Below are 17,968 nucleotides of genomic sequence, written 5' to 3' on the forward strand. Positions count from 1 at the left end.
AATGAGAGAAAATTATGCTAAAGAATGTACTGCTGCTGCTGCTGCTAAGTCGCTTCAGTCGTGTCCAACTCTTCGAGACCCCATGGACTGCAGCCCACCAGGCTCCTCCGTCAATAGCATTATTTTATTAACTCATGGAATTCTCTATGTACAAAGGTAGACAACATGAAAGGTCTTACTATACCAGTGTACAATATAATGTATATCATAAGGCTCTTTAAGTATACGTATGGAGTTCATTTGTTAATATGTTTTCTTCCTTCACAGCAAGCAGGTGACACTCTAAGAAGCCACTGCCACTGCCTGTGGTTTATCCTTCCTAGTAGGACTATTTTGAATTTGGTATTTATAAATTATATGTACAGTCAACTAGTTTACTTCTTTTTAAAATGAGATGAGGTATAAGAAAATATATAAATGCATATTTCCAACCACAAAAGTCTGAGAGCTGAAAATGGAAACAGAGTTTAGTGCCAAATAGAGGCTCCTTGTTCATCTTCTGAGGAACAGTATCCATAAATGCTAGTATCTGGTGAGAAAGAGTGAAAAAGTGAGATACTATTAAAAAGTTTAGAAATGTTTGGTTTGGTAATTTTTGCTGATAATTTTATTAGTCTTACTACCAAATGTATAGATTAAGGAAAGGAGATAATTTTGATTCTTGAAAAAATAATTCCAGAAAGAAAATAGTATTATTCTTTCCACACGTAATTACTAAGCACTTCCCTATATACCAGGACTAGGTGTATAGTGCTAGGTAGCAGATTTTAAAAATAAGATAAAATTCCAACTTTTTGGAATTTCTAGTCTCATAAACATTTAAACAGATCATGAGAGCATGTAATATAATGCTTATATTTATAATGTGCTGTTAACTCCCAGTGTGGTCTCAGAGAGCTTTAGAAAGAAAGGGGAGTTGAGTGTGATCATGGAGAGTGGGGGAACTTACCACCTTGGAGCTTACATGGCAGACCTTCCAAAGTGAGGGGCCAGCCTCAGAAAGAAAGATTTGGGATGGACTTGGGGGTATTTAAGAAATGATGTGAGAGAACTGGGGATGTAGCTCAGTTAGTACTTGGATTAATGAAGATGAGAATGGTTAGATGGTGAAGAGTTTTAAATTAGAAGGACTTGGACTTTCCTATGTGGGAAGTGTTACTGGCAGAATTTAAACTGCATGAAAGGGGTCTTTAACTCCAACAAGCCTCAAAATGTAAACAGAAGGCAAGAGGGGAAGGTACCAGTGAAAGAAACTTCCAATTGGGTAAGGTCAGAGAAATGTCTAGGGAGGTGCTCAGCAAGTATCTGTCCTTCACCTTAAAGTTAGCAGGTGAAACAAAACGAGCTTCATTAAGGACTCATTACCAGGGTTCCTAGTCCTTTCCCCATGAAATGATCAGATCTATCAATACAACCTCTAATTGGATTCTTCTGTTGATGTACTTAATTTTTTATTAATTTTTATTGGAGTACAGTTGCTTTACCTACCTTAGAAACTTTTCAAGATATTTACATAGCTACTTATTGAATTGGAATCGTACTCTGAAGTGGTTGTTTCCAAACTTTCTCTGTTTTATTTAACAATGGAACCATGATCATATTCTTAATGGAGCTGGATACATTAAATTGCACCATTACTATTCAGATTAGATTACAACATATGTTAATAAGGTGATATTTCTTTTTTCTTAAAGTGCCCTTAAGTTTGATGATGAAAGGGTCATCAGAAAGGATCAACCCTTTGGGGAGTTGATAGGAACCAGCTATCAACTGGTTCAAACTAGAATACTCAATTAGCTTCATATAAAAAACCATCTTCATGCACTCTGCCTGATGAGTCAATGTCTAGAGAATACTCTGGCTCCCTTTATGCCAACCACACATGGCCAGGTGAGGGCTTGTGTGAGTCCATACCTGTGCTATCTTCATACACCACGGTCACTGTCTTCCAGTTGTAGTAGAGGACCAGATCCAAGACCGCCCTGCTGATAGCCGCATAATCAGGGTAGAGGTTGATGTAAAACAGGTCTCTGTTGTCCACGGAGGGGTGTTTCCAGCGAGTCTGTATATGTGGAACCTCGAGAGCGTTGCAAATAGACTGCACAGCACTGACAGAGGAGCTATGGGAAGGACCAAAGAGAGCAGCCACACCAAGCGCCAGCTGGTCACATGCTGATGTCCACAGACAAGGAGAGAGTGGAGGGGGGAAGTGGGGATAGGGAGAGAGAAAGAGAGAGAGCTCTGTGAATTTAATCTCCCCTTTCATGGTTCCTCCTTATTTGCACTATTGGAAACTTTCTTTCACTCTCCATCTGTGTGTTGAGGAAACATGCTTAATCCAACTTCCAACATCCCTAAGATACTAAATAGTAGAGATGCAGATGTTGAAATGATTAGCAACACATCACAGGGCCAAAGCCCTGCAAACAAAAATGAGTTGTTGGTCTCACTTCATTACTTTTAATCAGATGGAGTTTAATCTCTTGATTGGTGTGATGCCACCCAGAAGCGCTCAGAGTGACTATAAGCCATTGGCCAAGTGAATTCAGTTCTGTCATGTGACAACATGGCAGTGAAGATAACTAACATGGTCACTGAATCAGAAGCCTCTCTGGGTGGCTGCAGAGTACTTTAGTTCCAGTCCTTCCCAAAATTCAGAAAAGAGGTCTTGCTAAAGAATGCTCAGTGATACTGGTACTTAATTAATTACAGAATAATAGATTATCATAGCTTAAAAGGGTCTTAGAAGATATACGGTCCAACCCACTAATGTCATGAACCCACTACCTGGGCTTTCCTGGTAGCTCATCAGGTAAAGAATCTGCCTGCAATGCAGGAGACCTGATTGGATTCCTGGGTTGGGAAAATTCCCTGGAGAAGGGATAGGACACCCACTCCAGTATTCTGGCCTGGAGAATTCCATGGACAGTATAGTCCAGGGGTTCGCAAAGAGTTGGACACAACTGAGTGACTTTCACTTTTCACCTTTTCACTAATGTCATAAGCAATGCAGTGAGTCAGGGTCTCTGGATAATGGTAGAATTGACCGGAGTCCAGGGACCCAGCTCAAGGACGGGCCTATTTCTACATCAACATTCACCAACATGTAGTTGAACAAAATAAAGCAGATATGTACATAAAAATTAATTTTAACATTAATTTCTTTGTATTATAAGATTATATACACTCCTTGATATAATTTAGAATATTGAAAATTATAAGAAAGTAAAAACAGCCCTGAAATTCCATCAACTTCGAATAATATAAATTCACATTGAGTTGACTAAAAGGATTGTTCAGGTTTTTCTGTAGAAGTTTGTTGGAAAATCCAAACGAACTTTTTGGCCAACCTAGTATTTTGGTATTCTGATTTATCTAAAAATTGAACATGATATAGATACAGTTTGATACATTGCTTTCTGTATTCAACACTAAGTTTAACACTAAAGGCACACTCTTACCCTCAAGTCATTATAAATTATGCAAAAGTAATATTTTTAGTGGCATAGAATAGCCTAATCCATGATGCTGAGTGTCATTACTTATTTAACTAGCCCTACGTAGCAAAGAGTCAGACATGACTGAACGACTGAACTGACTGATGATGCAGAATGGCGTGTCCCTGGTGGCTCAGATGGTAAAGAATCTGCGTGCAATGTGGGAGACCTGGATTAGATCCCTGGGTTGGGAAGATCCCCTGGAGAAGCGAATGGCAACCCACTCCTGTATTCTTGGCTGGAAAGTTCCATGGACAGAGAAGCCTGGTGAGCCATGGTCCATGGGGTTGCAAAGAGTCAGACATGACTGGCTGAGTGACTGTACATATGGTACTGAATTAAGTTGCTCCTAATTTTTGGTTATTAGAAGTAATATTATAAGCACTTATTGTAGTTCTTATATTTTTCTCTAGCTTTTACATTACATTCTTAGAGTAGATTTTCAGTTATAATTAAATGCTATTGATATTTTTAAATTTCTTGATATATATAAACCAAATTATCTTCCAGAGAGGTTGGGACAGATTATCTTCTATAACTTCATAAAGTAAAAGTGTTAGTCACTCAGTTGTGCCTGACTCTTTGTGACCCCATGGACTATAGCCCTTCAGGGTCCTCCATCCATGGAATTCTCCAGGCAAGAATACTGGAGTGGGTTGCCATTCCGTTCTCCAGGGATCTTCCTGACCCAGGGATTGAACCCGGGACTCCTGCATTGCAGGCAGATTCTTTACTGTGTGAGCCACCAGGGAAGCCCTATCATAGATATATGCTGGCATTAAACATAAGTGTAAAAACATTTCAAATTTATATATTAATGCTAGTTTAAAAGAATTTGGAACTGCTGAGAAACAATAGCTGAATATATGAATTAAATAATAGCAACATGTATAAATGAAATTGTGTTGATTTTTCTAATAATGCCATTTCACAAGTAAAAGATAAGCAGAAAAAAATATATGGCCTTGTTAAGCTTATCTGACTTGATTTAAAGAGAAAAATTAATACATAAAATTTTGAGAACGATATTTCACGTATCTGTGGGACAGCTAGTGTACGCAATCATTCACAAGGATCTTTGTGACACTGTGCTCTTCATTACTGAATTATCACACAAGACATAAAGGCATAATTTTCTAATACTATAGGTGAAAACTGTCCTCAGATGCTAATTTTCTGGATGTGCTTTCACTGGTTAGCAAGAAAAAGTGAAGGCATGAGAGTATATGAACTCTTGTTTTGTCTAACATCGGCAGTGGATTGAGATTTCTGCTAATATTTAGCTCGGGGATTCTAATATTACTTGACAGAAAATCAATCCTTTTGAATTCTGTTTGCCAGAAAATTACCAGTTTTAAGAAGCTTTGGGAGTGTTTAATTTATAAATATGGTAGGTACTTCAGGTCACAAAAATGGTTTGGATTTTATGTGGGTTGAAGTATTATTGTTAAGTGTGGCTGGCTTTCTGGGAATATTTATTCAACAGTGTTTTGCATGAGTGTGTATGTGAGCATGTGTGTCTGAGAGAGACAGGGAGAAGAGACAAAGAGAGACACAGAGAGGAGATACAGAGAGGAAGGGACAGAGACAGATCTAACTAACTCATAGAGATAATTTATGTGAAGATGCTTATACACTTTAAAGTTCTGTATAAACACAAAGTTTTATTATGTGTTTACAGACAACTCTGACCTATATAGTATCTGCAACTTTATTGATCTTTAAAAAGGGAAATATTCTTATACTCAGATGAAGCTATAGATTTTTGAAGAAAACCACTATACTATTCAATATTCATCTGTACTCCCAGGAAAGCAAATTTCAGTTTTGTGTTTTTTTTCAAAAGGACACAAGAATTTGGCAGAAGACTGTATTAAGTGAACACACCCTGCAGTCCTAATGAGGTTGACTCTAAGTGGAAACAACCCATGTTTAGTTACTTGGAAATTGGCGTGAACATGGCATTCATTGTATTCCCCTTAATTGTATGTGTTTGTAAGATTTTTTTTTTAATGTGGACCTTTTTTAGTCTTTATTGAATTTGTTACAGTATTGCTTCTGTTTTGTGTTTTGGCTTTTTGACTGTGAGGCTTGTGAAATCTTAGCTCCCCAACTAAGGATGAAACCTGAACCCCCTGCACTGGAAGGCAAAGTCTTCAGCACTGTACCGCCAGGGAAGTCCCCATTCTGTGTCTTTCACTAGTTTACAAGTGTGAAAATATTTACCTCTCCGTGAGGCTTCGAAACTATCAAAAAGGTTAATTTTCTTTCTCTAAAAGAGAAAGAGCCCCTCGTATTCTGGGGTGATATTCCCAGACGAACACCTGTAGGGAAACCCAACAACTCTCTAGTTAGAGTCTATCTTCAAGTACGTCAAATGCGGCTTGAAAGGGTCATCTTGGAAGTGTTTGGAGGATTTGTAATAAGTCCCACATCAAAGACTCTTTCCATGAGACAAACCTTGCAGCCTACATGCAACTTAGATTATTTTCTAGGAAATTGTCTTCTGTTCAGACACAAAAGATTTTCTTTGATCCCATAAATTTCCCTGCTTTATTTATTTATTACACAGTTCCATTATTTTTTTTCCTATTTTTCCCTTTTTAAAAAATTGAGGTATAATTGACATAAAATATTATAATAGTTTCAGGTGTAAAACATAATGATTCAATATTCATAATCTTCACATTTCTCTGATCTTGCGGAAAGGGAATAAGGTAATATTTGAGAGGATGCTAGGTAAACCCAGTGGCTCATGGCCGCTTAGAATTCAGGTTGTGAAGTCTGTGTGTTGTGGGCATTTCCACATGCTCAGTAGGTATGACCTTCCACAAAGTTTTATTTGACTGCACTGTACAATTTCATGGTGGTATCTCAGCCTCAGGAAGGAAAAACAGATCAAGCTTGACATTTTCCATTCACAGCTGAACCAGTTAATCATAGAGTGGAGGGCACTGAAGGGCAAGCTGATCAGAAAGGCCCAGAAAACAGAACTAGGCAACGTCCATTAGGAGGGTTCAGATGATGCTGGGCTGAGATCGCCAGCAAACCCTTGGCACAGAGATGTCTGCTGTGCAAAAGGGCAGGTAGCAAAGAGAAGGTGACTTGAGCAGAAACATCACCCAAAGAAGCTTTTACAAGTGTGAAAATAGTTACCTCTCCGTGAGGCTTCGAAACTATCAAAAAGGTTAATTTTCTGGATATCGTAGGTTAATGTGGTGTTAGGCATCAGGGTTCGATTTCTGTTAATGCTGGTGACTGCAAACTTGAACGCTAATTCTTCAACGTTAACAGGTTCATTTTCCACAGTTTCAAAGATCCCTCCTGCAGAAGCAAAAGAGATGCATGAAAAGCATTAGTTATATTATCCATGTGCATTCTTTAAAGAGAAGAATATAAGTGATATGAGCAAAAGGCCCAGAAGAATCAAAGTAAGGATAGTCAAAATAGATCCCAACCCCAGTTAAAAGTTACATCTATCAGCATATCAGATGCAGATAAAACTTCATATGTGTGCTTAAGATTTCAAATCCAATACTGGACTGTGCAATACCTATCAGATGGTGAATGGATTCCAAATATTTAGTATCACATCAAGTATGATTGATAATTCGATGGAGGATGATTATCCACAGTGTGGACATAAATCATTCTGTGGTTGACCTAAGCACAATCTCAGCTGTATCCTGGTAGGACAATCTTTCCTTAGAATGAAACTCATTCTATTAAAAAAAAATAGACATTCTTGACTTCAGAAGAATCACACAGATTTGAGTAGGGTCAAAATGAGTCACATGTACGCTCAGATTTTTTTCAGAATGAACATACCTCTTCCTTGTGGCTCAGAATTCTGCAGTCATATCCTAATACTTTCCAAAGTGCACGGGCAGATTAAAAAAACAAAACAAAACTGTTTTTGTGTTACTTTGAGAAACTGATTGTGTTGCAGAGCAAACGTACATTCTATCTCTGGAGAGTGTTGAGTGTTCCTCCGCTCAACAAACACATGCACTGTCTTTGCCATCTTAAACACGAGGACCTCATCACAAGCTACGATACAAAATATCAGCGCTTAAACAGTCATCAGAGAATTCAGCTCCGACTTTGATGTTCATAAAGGCAATATAAGTATTATTAAATATACATTCTAAATGTTCTTTAAGGGCTGTCCTGGGATTCTCAACAGACACAGAACATAATGTAGAGGCTCTTAACTGTTGACCACTTAACTTGCTCCTTGATTAAAATCAATAGTCCTCTATTTCTTTGGAAAAACATATTCATTGGTGCCCAGAGAAGGCTGAACACTTGTAACTAGTATACTACTATTTGTTTACTCTCACCATTGAGACTGGTTTGCAAATGCTTCAAGTTTTCTCTCCACTCGAAACACAGACAAAAACAAAACAAAAATCTGAGTGTGAAAATTGAACATCACTGGCACAGGTACAACCTATGATTATTCTTTCTAAGAAAAAGAGCTTCCATTGGCAGACTCTCACTTCAGAAAATGAATTTGACTCTAGTTTGAAAGAACAATAAATGACTACTCATCTGTAATTTTTAATTTAAAATTATTTGATGGAGAGGCAAATTCTTCCTAAACTGACTTTCTGTGTTAAAAAATTAACTAGTGCCCATTTTTGAAAGCTAAGATGTTTGATTTGACTATTTTGGCTCCTTAGGAAATGTCTCTGGGTTTTTTAGACTGATGATGTGAGATGCGTGTGGAGATTATTTCTCTGTTCTCTGAGAAACCAGAGATGAATAGGACTTGGCTTTGTTAATGTTTTCCTGTGGAATCATATTATTTGTTCTGAAATTAACCTTAGGAAAATGCCTGCTCTTTGACTTTGCATTTTTTTTCTTTTTTTGTCAGACACTGGTAAACAGGTCCTAGGCTGGAGGGACTTTCAGATTCTCTCAGAACTGTCAGTAGATGCTCAAAAGGGATGCAGTGAGCTCCCACAGTAGACACTTGGTCACCAGAAAAAGATGGATGTACAGTGGCTTCCTGCCACAGTCCAGATGACCCACAATGGGAATAGCCCCTTCTTAAGATCAGAAACTCCTTGATGCTGGAATTTCCACAGTAGTTATAGCAATTACTTGTTTACTTGTCTATCTCCCCAAGAACATGGTGAGACCCTCAGGAGGATGGACTGAATCAATACCCTCACAGAGACCAAAGTATCTTAAAATGTTTAACCTGCAGTGATAGTTCAGCAGTCCCCAAACTTCTTGGCACCAGGGGCATGCTTCATGAAAGATAACTTTTCCACGGACCAAGGGTGGAAGTGGCGATGATCTGGGGATGATTCAAGTGTATTACATTTATCGTGCACTGTATTTCTACTATTGTTACATCAGCTCCACCTCAAATCATCAGGCATCAGATCCTGAAGGTTGGGGACCACCTGGTTGAGAAAAGTTAATCACTGGCTAAGTCACGAGCACCTTTAATCTGCACGAGACAGGCTGGTAGGAAAGAACAAATACCTGTATCATAATCAGAAGTTCTGAAGTCTAAACCTTGGTCCACCTATTTTTTCTTTGAGAAAGATTTTTTAAGTACCAGGAAGAAAGTTTCTATAAAATAGCTCTTTCACTATGAATATTTCATTTAAAACTTATAACAATACAGGTAGGAGGTAGTATATTTGTGTTCATAAATGAAAACATGAACAAAGATATGACACATTTTGCCCAAATTATTCATAATCAGAAATCTTTGTCTTTAACATACTCAATTCATTATAAATATAAATATATTTACGTCATGATATATGTCATCTCTAAATGAAGTTAATGATGCTGCCTTGCTTACATTGGGCTTCCCTTGGATGATTGCTCTGGAAAGGGAATAGTAAATGCAGTGAAAGTAATCTGAACACTCAATCATGCCTCATAAATGAGTATTATTATACATGAATAGGGCTTCCTTGGTGGCTCAGCTGGTAAAGAATCCACCTGCAATGCGGGAGACATGGGTTTGATCCCTGGTTGGGAAGATCCCTTGGAGAATAAAAAGGCCGCCCACTCCAGTATTCTGTCCTGGAGAATCCCATGGACCATATAGTCCATGGGGTCAGGTCACAAAGAGTTGGACACGACTGAGCGTCTTTCATTTCACACATGGATAATGAGGATAAAGAAAGGACTCAGCACTTGTAGAACTCCCCCTTCACTTCAAAATTGTTTATTGGTATAGAGTTGTATTTTACATAAAGCTGGCTATACCTGAGTTTAAGAGAATATTAAGTGATTTTGTTACGTGCTTAGGTGGTATGAGGGTACACTCTGTTTTGTCATTTTGGGGGCAATTTTCCTTCATTCCTTCACCAAGCAAGCATTATAAATGGTGTCATTAGCTCAATACCCCACCACTATCTCCTTTTTCCTTTAGTGCTAAGTTGCTTCAGTTGTTTCTTACTCTTTTGGACCCTACGAACTGTAGCCAGCCAGGGTCCTCTGTCCATGGGATTCTCCAGGCAAGACTACTGGAGTGGGTAGCCATTCCATTCTCCCGGGGATCTTCCCTACCCAGGGATCAAACCCGAGACTCTTATGTCTCCTGTACTGGCAGGTGGGTTCTTTATTACTACTGCCATTGGAGAAGCCCCAACCTTTTCTTCAGAGAAGATTGCAAATACCAAAAACCTATAGTGAAGTGAGATATATACAAGCCTGGGGAAGTACCAAGAAAGCGGAATATGATAGAAACAGGAGGAAGTTATTAAAAGGTGCCAGACCTCAAACAGAAGCAGACTCTTTCAGCATCAGCCAACTTCCTCTCTCCTCCCCAAAGCTGCAGATTTTACAAAATTGAATTTCAGTGTCTTTGATAGAAGGATTAGAGGGACACATACCTAAAGACATATGTGTTATTACTATTACTATTTTAAACTACTACTGTTATTTACTACTACTTCTGTTATTATTATTATTTTTAGATTTGTAGCTGTGAGCTTGTCAATGAGACCTTTCAAGTGTTTGGGGCTCTCCATATAGTCAACTTCTGGATGCCTGGGTTCCATGGTTTCCAGGGGAGGAACACCTAGCTTGTTCCTTCCTCTGTTTGTCTTCTGTGTTCTTTTCGCTCCTTTTGCTGCTCTGCCCCCCTTTCCCTTTGTCTTGAGGTCAATGCTTCTCTCTATTTTTATTATTTAAGCTGAGCTGAGCATGACTTCCCTTAAAAATTCAATGAGCCACAGAAGGGTTGGAGAAAGCAAAACTAAGAAAGTAGCTTAGGTTCAAGGGAGAGTTAAATGGCCCCTCTCACCCATGACCATTTTATTTTCTCTAAATCATCTCCGTCAAGTCAGTGCATAAGAGAAGAAAGCAGGCATTTGAGAGTTCCTCAGTGAAGGTAAGGAAACAAATGAAGATGAAAAACCAGCTTTCTTTCTTTTTTTTTTTAACTGTAACTGCTGTGAAGCAGAGCATGGCGGATGGAGTGCAGGAGGGTGATAAACCACAAAATCCATGTGCCTGGCTTTTCCATGTTCACTTTCATGACTTACAGTCACACCTCATATGTACCCAAAGTTAAGAAGTATTATTTGTATTTTTCACATACACTATTTTCTTTTTCTGTTTTTATTATGTGAATGACATAGAAGTATTTTCCATTTTCTTTTATGTGAATCAAACTGAGTACCGATTATCAATCATTCCTCATGGCCTGGGTATATGTGATATTGTGATTTGTGAGAAAAAGTTCATATTTGGTCTTTGACCTCATTTCTGGCACCAGACTCTTAAAACTTGAGATTTCTTAAGTGGGGAGAGCAATAAAGATGTCTTTTGTTGTATTAAAGAAGAGCTTTTTGAAAAATACCTAAGGATGGGAACTGCTTCTTAGGAGAATCTGCCATATGACTAGAGGATCGAAACTTTCAGACTCATTCCCAAGCCCATTTCTGACCTCTGGGAAGGGGAGTGGGGCTGGAGATTGAGTTCAAAGGACAATGGCTAATGATTTAAATGATCAATACCTGTGTAATGGAGCCTCTATAAAAACTCAAAAAGATAGCACTTAGAGAGCTTCTGCGGAGAAGGCAATGGCACCCCATTCCACTACTCTTGCCTGGAAAATCCCATGGACGGAGGAGCCTGATAGGCTGTAGTCCATGGGGTCGCTAAGAGTCGGACACGACTGAGCGACTTCACTTTCACTTTTCACTTTCCTGCATTGGAGAAGGAAATGGCAACCCACTCCAGTGTTCTTGCCTGGAGAATCCCAGGGACGGGGGAGCCTGGTGGGCTGCCGTCTATGGGATCACACAGAGTCGGACACAACTGAAGTGACTTAGCAGTATCAGCAGTAGCAGAGAGCTTCTGGGTTGGTGAACATGGGGATTTGGAGAGAGTAGGGTACTGGGAGAGGTCATGGAGGCTCCATAATTTTTCCCTGTACCTTGTCTTATGCATCTCTGCCATCTGGCTGTTACCCAGGTACATTCTTTTCAATAAGCCAGTAATCTAGTTAATGGGCTTCCCTGGTAGCTCAGATGATAATCTGCCTGCAGTGTGGGAGACCCTGCAGTATGGGAGAATCTGATTCTAATTCTTTCTCCAGATAGATGGTGTCAGGATTGAGTTGAATTTCAGGATACCCAGTTGGTATCAGCTTTCCTGGTGGCCAATAGTAAAGAATATATCTGCGATGCAGGAGACCCGGGTTCAATCTCTGGGTCAGGAAGATCCCCTGGAGAAGGGAATGGCAACCCACTCCAGTATTCTTGCCTGGAGAATCTCACGGACAGAGGAATCTGGCTACGGTTCATGTGGTTGCAAAAAGTCCAACACGACTGAGTGACTAAGCACACAGCACAGTGTATTGGAGATTTGCTTGGTAGTATGAGGAAATCCTTCCTCTTCCAACATACATGGTGGAATTAAAATCAGAACCCTCTTAATATGGTTAGGGATCAGTCTCTGTCTTATCACCAACAGGAAGTTTGGACAAGGGTCAAAGGTCATCATCAGTATATATACCTCTCAGCTTCTTCCCAGCTCACCCATCATTTTCAGCCTGAGGTCATGACAAATGATAATTTAGAACGCATTGTCCAAACAATATGAAAAGGTCAGAATGTAGAAAAGGTCTTGGTTTTATTCCGAGTCAGGTTCTGACTTCGTTTGTGAATATTGGTGCCATTTAAAATGATAAACGTGGGCTTCCCTCGTAGCTCAGGTGGGAAGGTGGTAAAGAGTCTGCTGGTAATGCAGGATACCCAGGTTTTATCCCTGGGTTGGGATGATAAAGGTAGCACATCAAATATTCTATACACAGCAAAATTCTTTGTGTTCTAGAAAACATTTTTTTCTTAATAAAGGTTGTTATTTAGGCTTTATTCATGAGGGTCTAAGGTCTTTGTGTCGGTTTTTACAATTATACTCTGCAGGAAAGAAGGATGTTGGTACAAACGAAGCTAATGTGAAAGACTCTGTCCCTTCTGCTCTGCATCTCTCACTTGAGGAAAGTTACCACACATGCTCACTCGACAAGGAGTATAAAAAGATAAAATGTGTGCACATATTCTAAAGTAGTTTTAAAACTCAAAAAAACTGTTTTTGGTATGGGGCAACTTGGGAGATATGGGAGCAGGGCTGCTCAGGGAACTTTGAGAGTGTAACCTCCTTGGGCAAAGCTGTAAAGTGGCCTGATCATCACAGTGGGCCACTGAGTGCTCCATCAAGCCATGGGCTGATTTTTGCTACTGCAGTGGGTCCAAATGACAGAACATTGAGCCAAAGAGGGTTATTCCCCAAGCTTGATCTCTCTTGGACACCTTGATAGAGTTCAGACTTCTTTGGGATCCATCACCTGTTTCTTCTTTCTGATTTCTCCCTTCTGGGGTTGGAATAACTATTTCATGCCTGTCCCAACATTGCATTTTGTAAATAACTTGTTTGGTTTCACAAGTTCATAGCTGGAGGAAAATTTTGTCTTGGGGTGAATTCTGCCTGGAGCCTCACCCGTTTCTGATTTAGATGAAGTTTAGATTAGATTTGGGCTTTAGAGTTAATGCTGGAATGCTGGGGCTGTTGGTATGAAACACATGCATTTTCATGTAAGAAGGACCTGAATTTTGAAAGAATCAATGCTAGAATGCTACAGACTGAATGTTTGTGATCCTCCAAATTCATATTTGAAGGCTTACTGTGACAATATTTGGAGGAGAGGACTTTGGGAAGTAATGAGATCAGAAGAGTGGAGCCCTAATGATGGAATAAGCATCTTTGTAAGAAGAAGAAAGAGCAGTCTCCATCATATGAGGCTAGGAGGAAAGATAACCATCTACAAGCCAGGAAACATGTTCTCACCAGACACCAGATCTGCTGTCATCATCACTTGGACTTGACAACTGCCAAACTGTGAGAGACAAATGTTTGCTGTTGAAGCCACCCTGTCTATGGTATTTATCATAGTAGCCCTTGCTGACTCAGATACACATCATCTTCATTTTTTAGCCCAAGAGTATTGAAATTGATGGAGAAGGCAATGGCACCCCACTCCAGTACTCTTGCTTGGAAAACCCCATGGACAGAGGAGCCTGGAAGGCTGCAGTCCATGGAGTCTCTGAGGGTCGGGCACGACTGAGCGACTTCACTTTCACTTTTCACTTTCATGCATTGGAGAAGGCAATGGCAACCCACTCCAGTGTTCTTGCCTGGAGAATCCCAGGGACGGGGGAGCCTGGTGGGCTGCTGTCTGTGGGGTCGCACAGAGTCAGACACGACTGAAGTGACTTAGCAGCTTAGCATTGAAATTGAAGATGGACAATTTAACAGAAGTTACATCTATGCATGTACCATTCTCTTCCAACAGGATTCTGAATTCATAACATACTGATTCACAGTAAGCAAAGAAAAATTCACTAGAAGTTGCAGTAAAACTTAGGTAGCAGGATTTTTCTCTCTACTGGGTAGACTCCTGCACCAAGGTCATGTTAAGATGTAGACAGTAGTGTTTTGTGATGATAGGGACACAGCTGGAAACCACAGATGGCTGCATCCTACACAGGGGGTAGGTTGCCTTCAGTGGGATGTGGTGATGGGGAGATGGAAACCTAGTCAGAACTCGTGGCTTGCACCACGTAGTTCCATCGAGACTTCCAAGAGAATTGTTCATAGTCACAAAGCCTACTGCTGTAGGATCAACAGCATAATACTGTAGGCAAAAGGCAGTGCTTTGAGAAGGCCAAGACCAAATTCTGCATTTTTACAAGAATATCTAAGGTAAATCCAAAACAACGGTTTCCAAACATTCTCTAGACCTTATTTCATATATAACCCCATAGAATTGTGTCAAGGAATGGGGTCCAGACATTTGTATATTAAAATGACCCAGCCTTGCTGTAGGTCCCATTGATTGAATATACTTTTAACATTTATTTTTACTTTGTTTCCAAGGATACTTAATAACCTGCTTCCTAATCTGCTTTCAAATCATTGCTTTCCCCTAAAGATCTTTTTCTCTGACTTTATGGCTTCCAGGAGTGTAGCTCAGTTCAACACATATCTATTAAGTATATGTGTGCTTTCCCTGAAGAAAGCTGTTTTTAGTTATGACAAAAGAGAACTGGTCATTCCCTAGTTTTCTGTGGAGCAGGGAGGTATTCCAGCCAAGCCGGTGTAGGTACACAATGGTGGAAATGAAGGTCCTTGTCACAGGCACATATTTTACAGAGAAGCTGTTCTATTATTGCCCGTTGTTTCCACCCCAGCTCACTCTAGATGGAGCCTGTTCTGGATGATGAGTGGGCAGTATGGAATGCACACCATTCTTCCCAAAAGGAATTCAAGAAAAACAATACTCCATTGTTCCAGGAATCCATCTCATTGATGATGAGGGGAAAAAAAAAACACACAAAAATAATAGCACTCCATCTTGTTCCTATAAAACAAATACGTTGTTTTGATTCTACTTAACCTGATAATGGTGAATATATTCCCATAACAACCATTTCAGAGATGCAATAAAATTGCACCCCACATATATTTACTTGTTTGTGTTGTTGTTTTACTTCAACTGGTCATTGCTTTGTCATATCTGTAACTATTGAAGAAGTCATTCATTCGATGATTCATTCTCTCATTTGTTCATTTATTTATGAAATGCCCACCCTACTGTGAGCCAGACACTGTTCTAGGCAAATGGGATACAACTGTGAACAAAACAGACAAAAATTTGACTTTTGAGGTTTACATTCATCAACAAGAAGCCCACTGACATGTCAAGGTGAGAGACCAGGAAAGATCTCACTGAGGGGACAACTTCTGAGTAAAATCCTGAAGGAGGTAAGGAAACTGCTTGGAAGGAATAGAATGTCCCACAGTGGGAATCACAGAGAGCCATATAGACCAAAACAGGACACTGGGTTTTAAATACTGAGTGAGATGGGAATCACGAGAAGATTTTGAGAAGAATAGTGATATGATATGACATATTTCAAGAGAATCACCCTGTGTGAATTTGTAACTTAATAAAAGAAACATATTCTTTGATCTTCTACATTCTCTGGCACAGAAAAGGTTCCTAAAGCCTTTAGAATTTCCCAAGTGGTGAGAGCAATCAATGTCTTTGTTATGTTAATGAGGTGACTTTGGAAACCACCTCTAAGGATGGGGGATGGTTGCCAGCAGAACCAACCAAGTGATTAGAGGGTTGGAACTTTCAGTACTACCCTCTGACTTCCCTGGAGGAGAGAGAGGTTAGAGGTAAATCAATCATCACTGGCCGGTGAGCTCATCAATCATGACTATATAATGAAGCCTGAAGGATGGGTTTCATAGAGGTTCCAGGTTGGTGACCACATCCATATAACAGGAAGGTGGTTTGGTTTGTGTTGTTTGTTTAGTTGCTAAGTCATGTCCACCTCTTTGCGACCCCATGGACTGCAACATGCCAGGCCTCCCTGTCCATCAGGGGAAAGCTTTAAAATACACTTTAACGCACTGGTAAACATAACTAAGTATTTCTCTGAGCTCTGTGAGCTGCTCTAACAAGCAAATCCATGAGGGAAGAGATCACGGGAACCTCTGCTTTGTAGCCAAGTTGAATGGAAGTTGTAGGTAGCCTGGGAACCTACCACTTGAGATTGGCATCTGAAGAGGCAGGGAAGTCTCTTGAGACTGAGTCCTTACCCCATGAGATCTAACATGATCTCCAGGTTTCATTGAGTTAAATTGTGGGACACCCAGTTGGCATCGCAGAGAATTGCTTGGTGTGGGAAAACCTCCACACACTGGATGACCAGAAATGCCAGAAGTGTTGTGAATGTGGCAGTAGTGTGAGATTAAACGGGGTTGGAATTGTCTAACCCTCCTTGGTTTCTGTATTAAGAATGGACTGAAGGGAAGGGAGACAGGAGCAGAAGGGGATGACAGAGGATGAGATGGTTGAATGGGATCACCGACTCGATGGACATGAGTTTGAGCAAGCTCTGGGAGTTGGTGATGGACAGGGAAGCCTGATGTGCTACAGTCTATAGGGGTCACAAAGAGTCAGACATGACTAAGCGACTGAACTGAACTGAAGGGAAGAGAAGGGCAAGAACAGAAGCAGAGAGATCTACTCCTGGAGCAGGTGCAGTAATAGGTCATTTTAATAAGAGGCATTGAGATAATCCAGGTGAGAGACGATGATGGTTGGTACAGGTACTGGGGCATGACAAAAAGTGGTTGAGTTCCAAATAAAAATTGAAGTTAGAGCTGGCAGGATTTGCTGATGACCCCTAAGTAGAGGTGTTTGACTTGGAGGGTAGTGATTTTGTGATCAAAATCACTATTACAAGCAGAGGTGTCAACCAGGAAGTCACAATATGGATCTGAACTTTATGGGAGAGGTCTGGACTGAAGCTAGAAATTTGGGAGTTACCACCAAAGGTGGTAATTAAAATCACAAGACTGGTTAGCATTACCCAGGAGCAGGTGAGGACAGAGAACAGCAGAGAGAGGAGAGGTGCAGTCACAAGCCAAGGAATGCCTGCAGCCATCGGAAGCTGGAAGAGGCAAGAAACCTGATCATCCGTAGAGTAAGTGCAACCCTACTGACAGCTTGGTTTTGGACTTCTGGGCTCCAGAGCTGTGAGAGAACACATGCCTGTTGTTTTAAGCCAATCAGTTTGTGGTGATTTGTTATAGCAGCCACAGGAAACTAATACAGTATCCCCATTGTCTTAAGAGAGTTTTAATAGTGGCTGCTTTTAATTATTGTATTCTTTTCCTCTTTGTAAAATGCTACTTTATTCAGTACTTCAAATAATAGTCTCTGGGTTTCAAAAAAAATAAAAATACTCGATTTTGCAAAGAAAGCTACATAGATGTACCACACAAAAATCAGGTTTCTTTGTTTATTATATTTTCCTTGAACAAACAAGAAACAGGGAAAGCAGATTTTCCTTGAACTCTGCCTATTGCCTCAACTAGCTGCTATGTGCCTGTTGTGATACATTTCGAGG

General features: G+C 40.1%; 1 protein-coding gene across 3 annotated transcripts in view; it reads right to left on the bottom strand.

Moving 5' to 3' along the window:
- Positions 1-17,968, bottom strand: part of GRIK1 (glutamate ionotropic receptor kainate type subunit 1) — a 465,964-nt gene that overhangs the window by 162,686 nt on the left and 285,310 nt on the right. For all 3 annotated transcript variants that reach the window (XM_086413002.1, XM_086412991.1, XM_086413013.1), the window contains exons 2-3: positions 6,654-6,821; positions 1,915-2,172 (exon numbers count right to left, since the gene is read on the bottom strand). In XM_086413002.1, coding sequence (XP_086269128.1) covers positions 1,915-2,172; positions 6,654-6,821 — 426 coding nt within the window. The remainder of the gene's footprint in view (positions 1-1,914; positions 2,173-6,653; positions 6,822-17,968) is intronic.

This window comes from Bos grunniens, chromosome 1 (genome assembly GCF_055505025.1).
Source record: "Bos grunniens cultivar Pamir isolate PY7600 chromosome 1, Bosgru_T2T1.0, whole genome shotgun sequence".
NCBI lineage: Eukaryota > Metazoa > Chordata > Mammalia > Artiodactyla > Bovidae > Bos > Bos grunniens.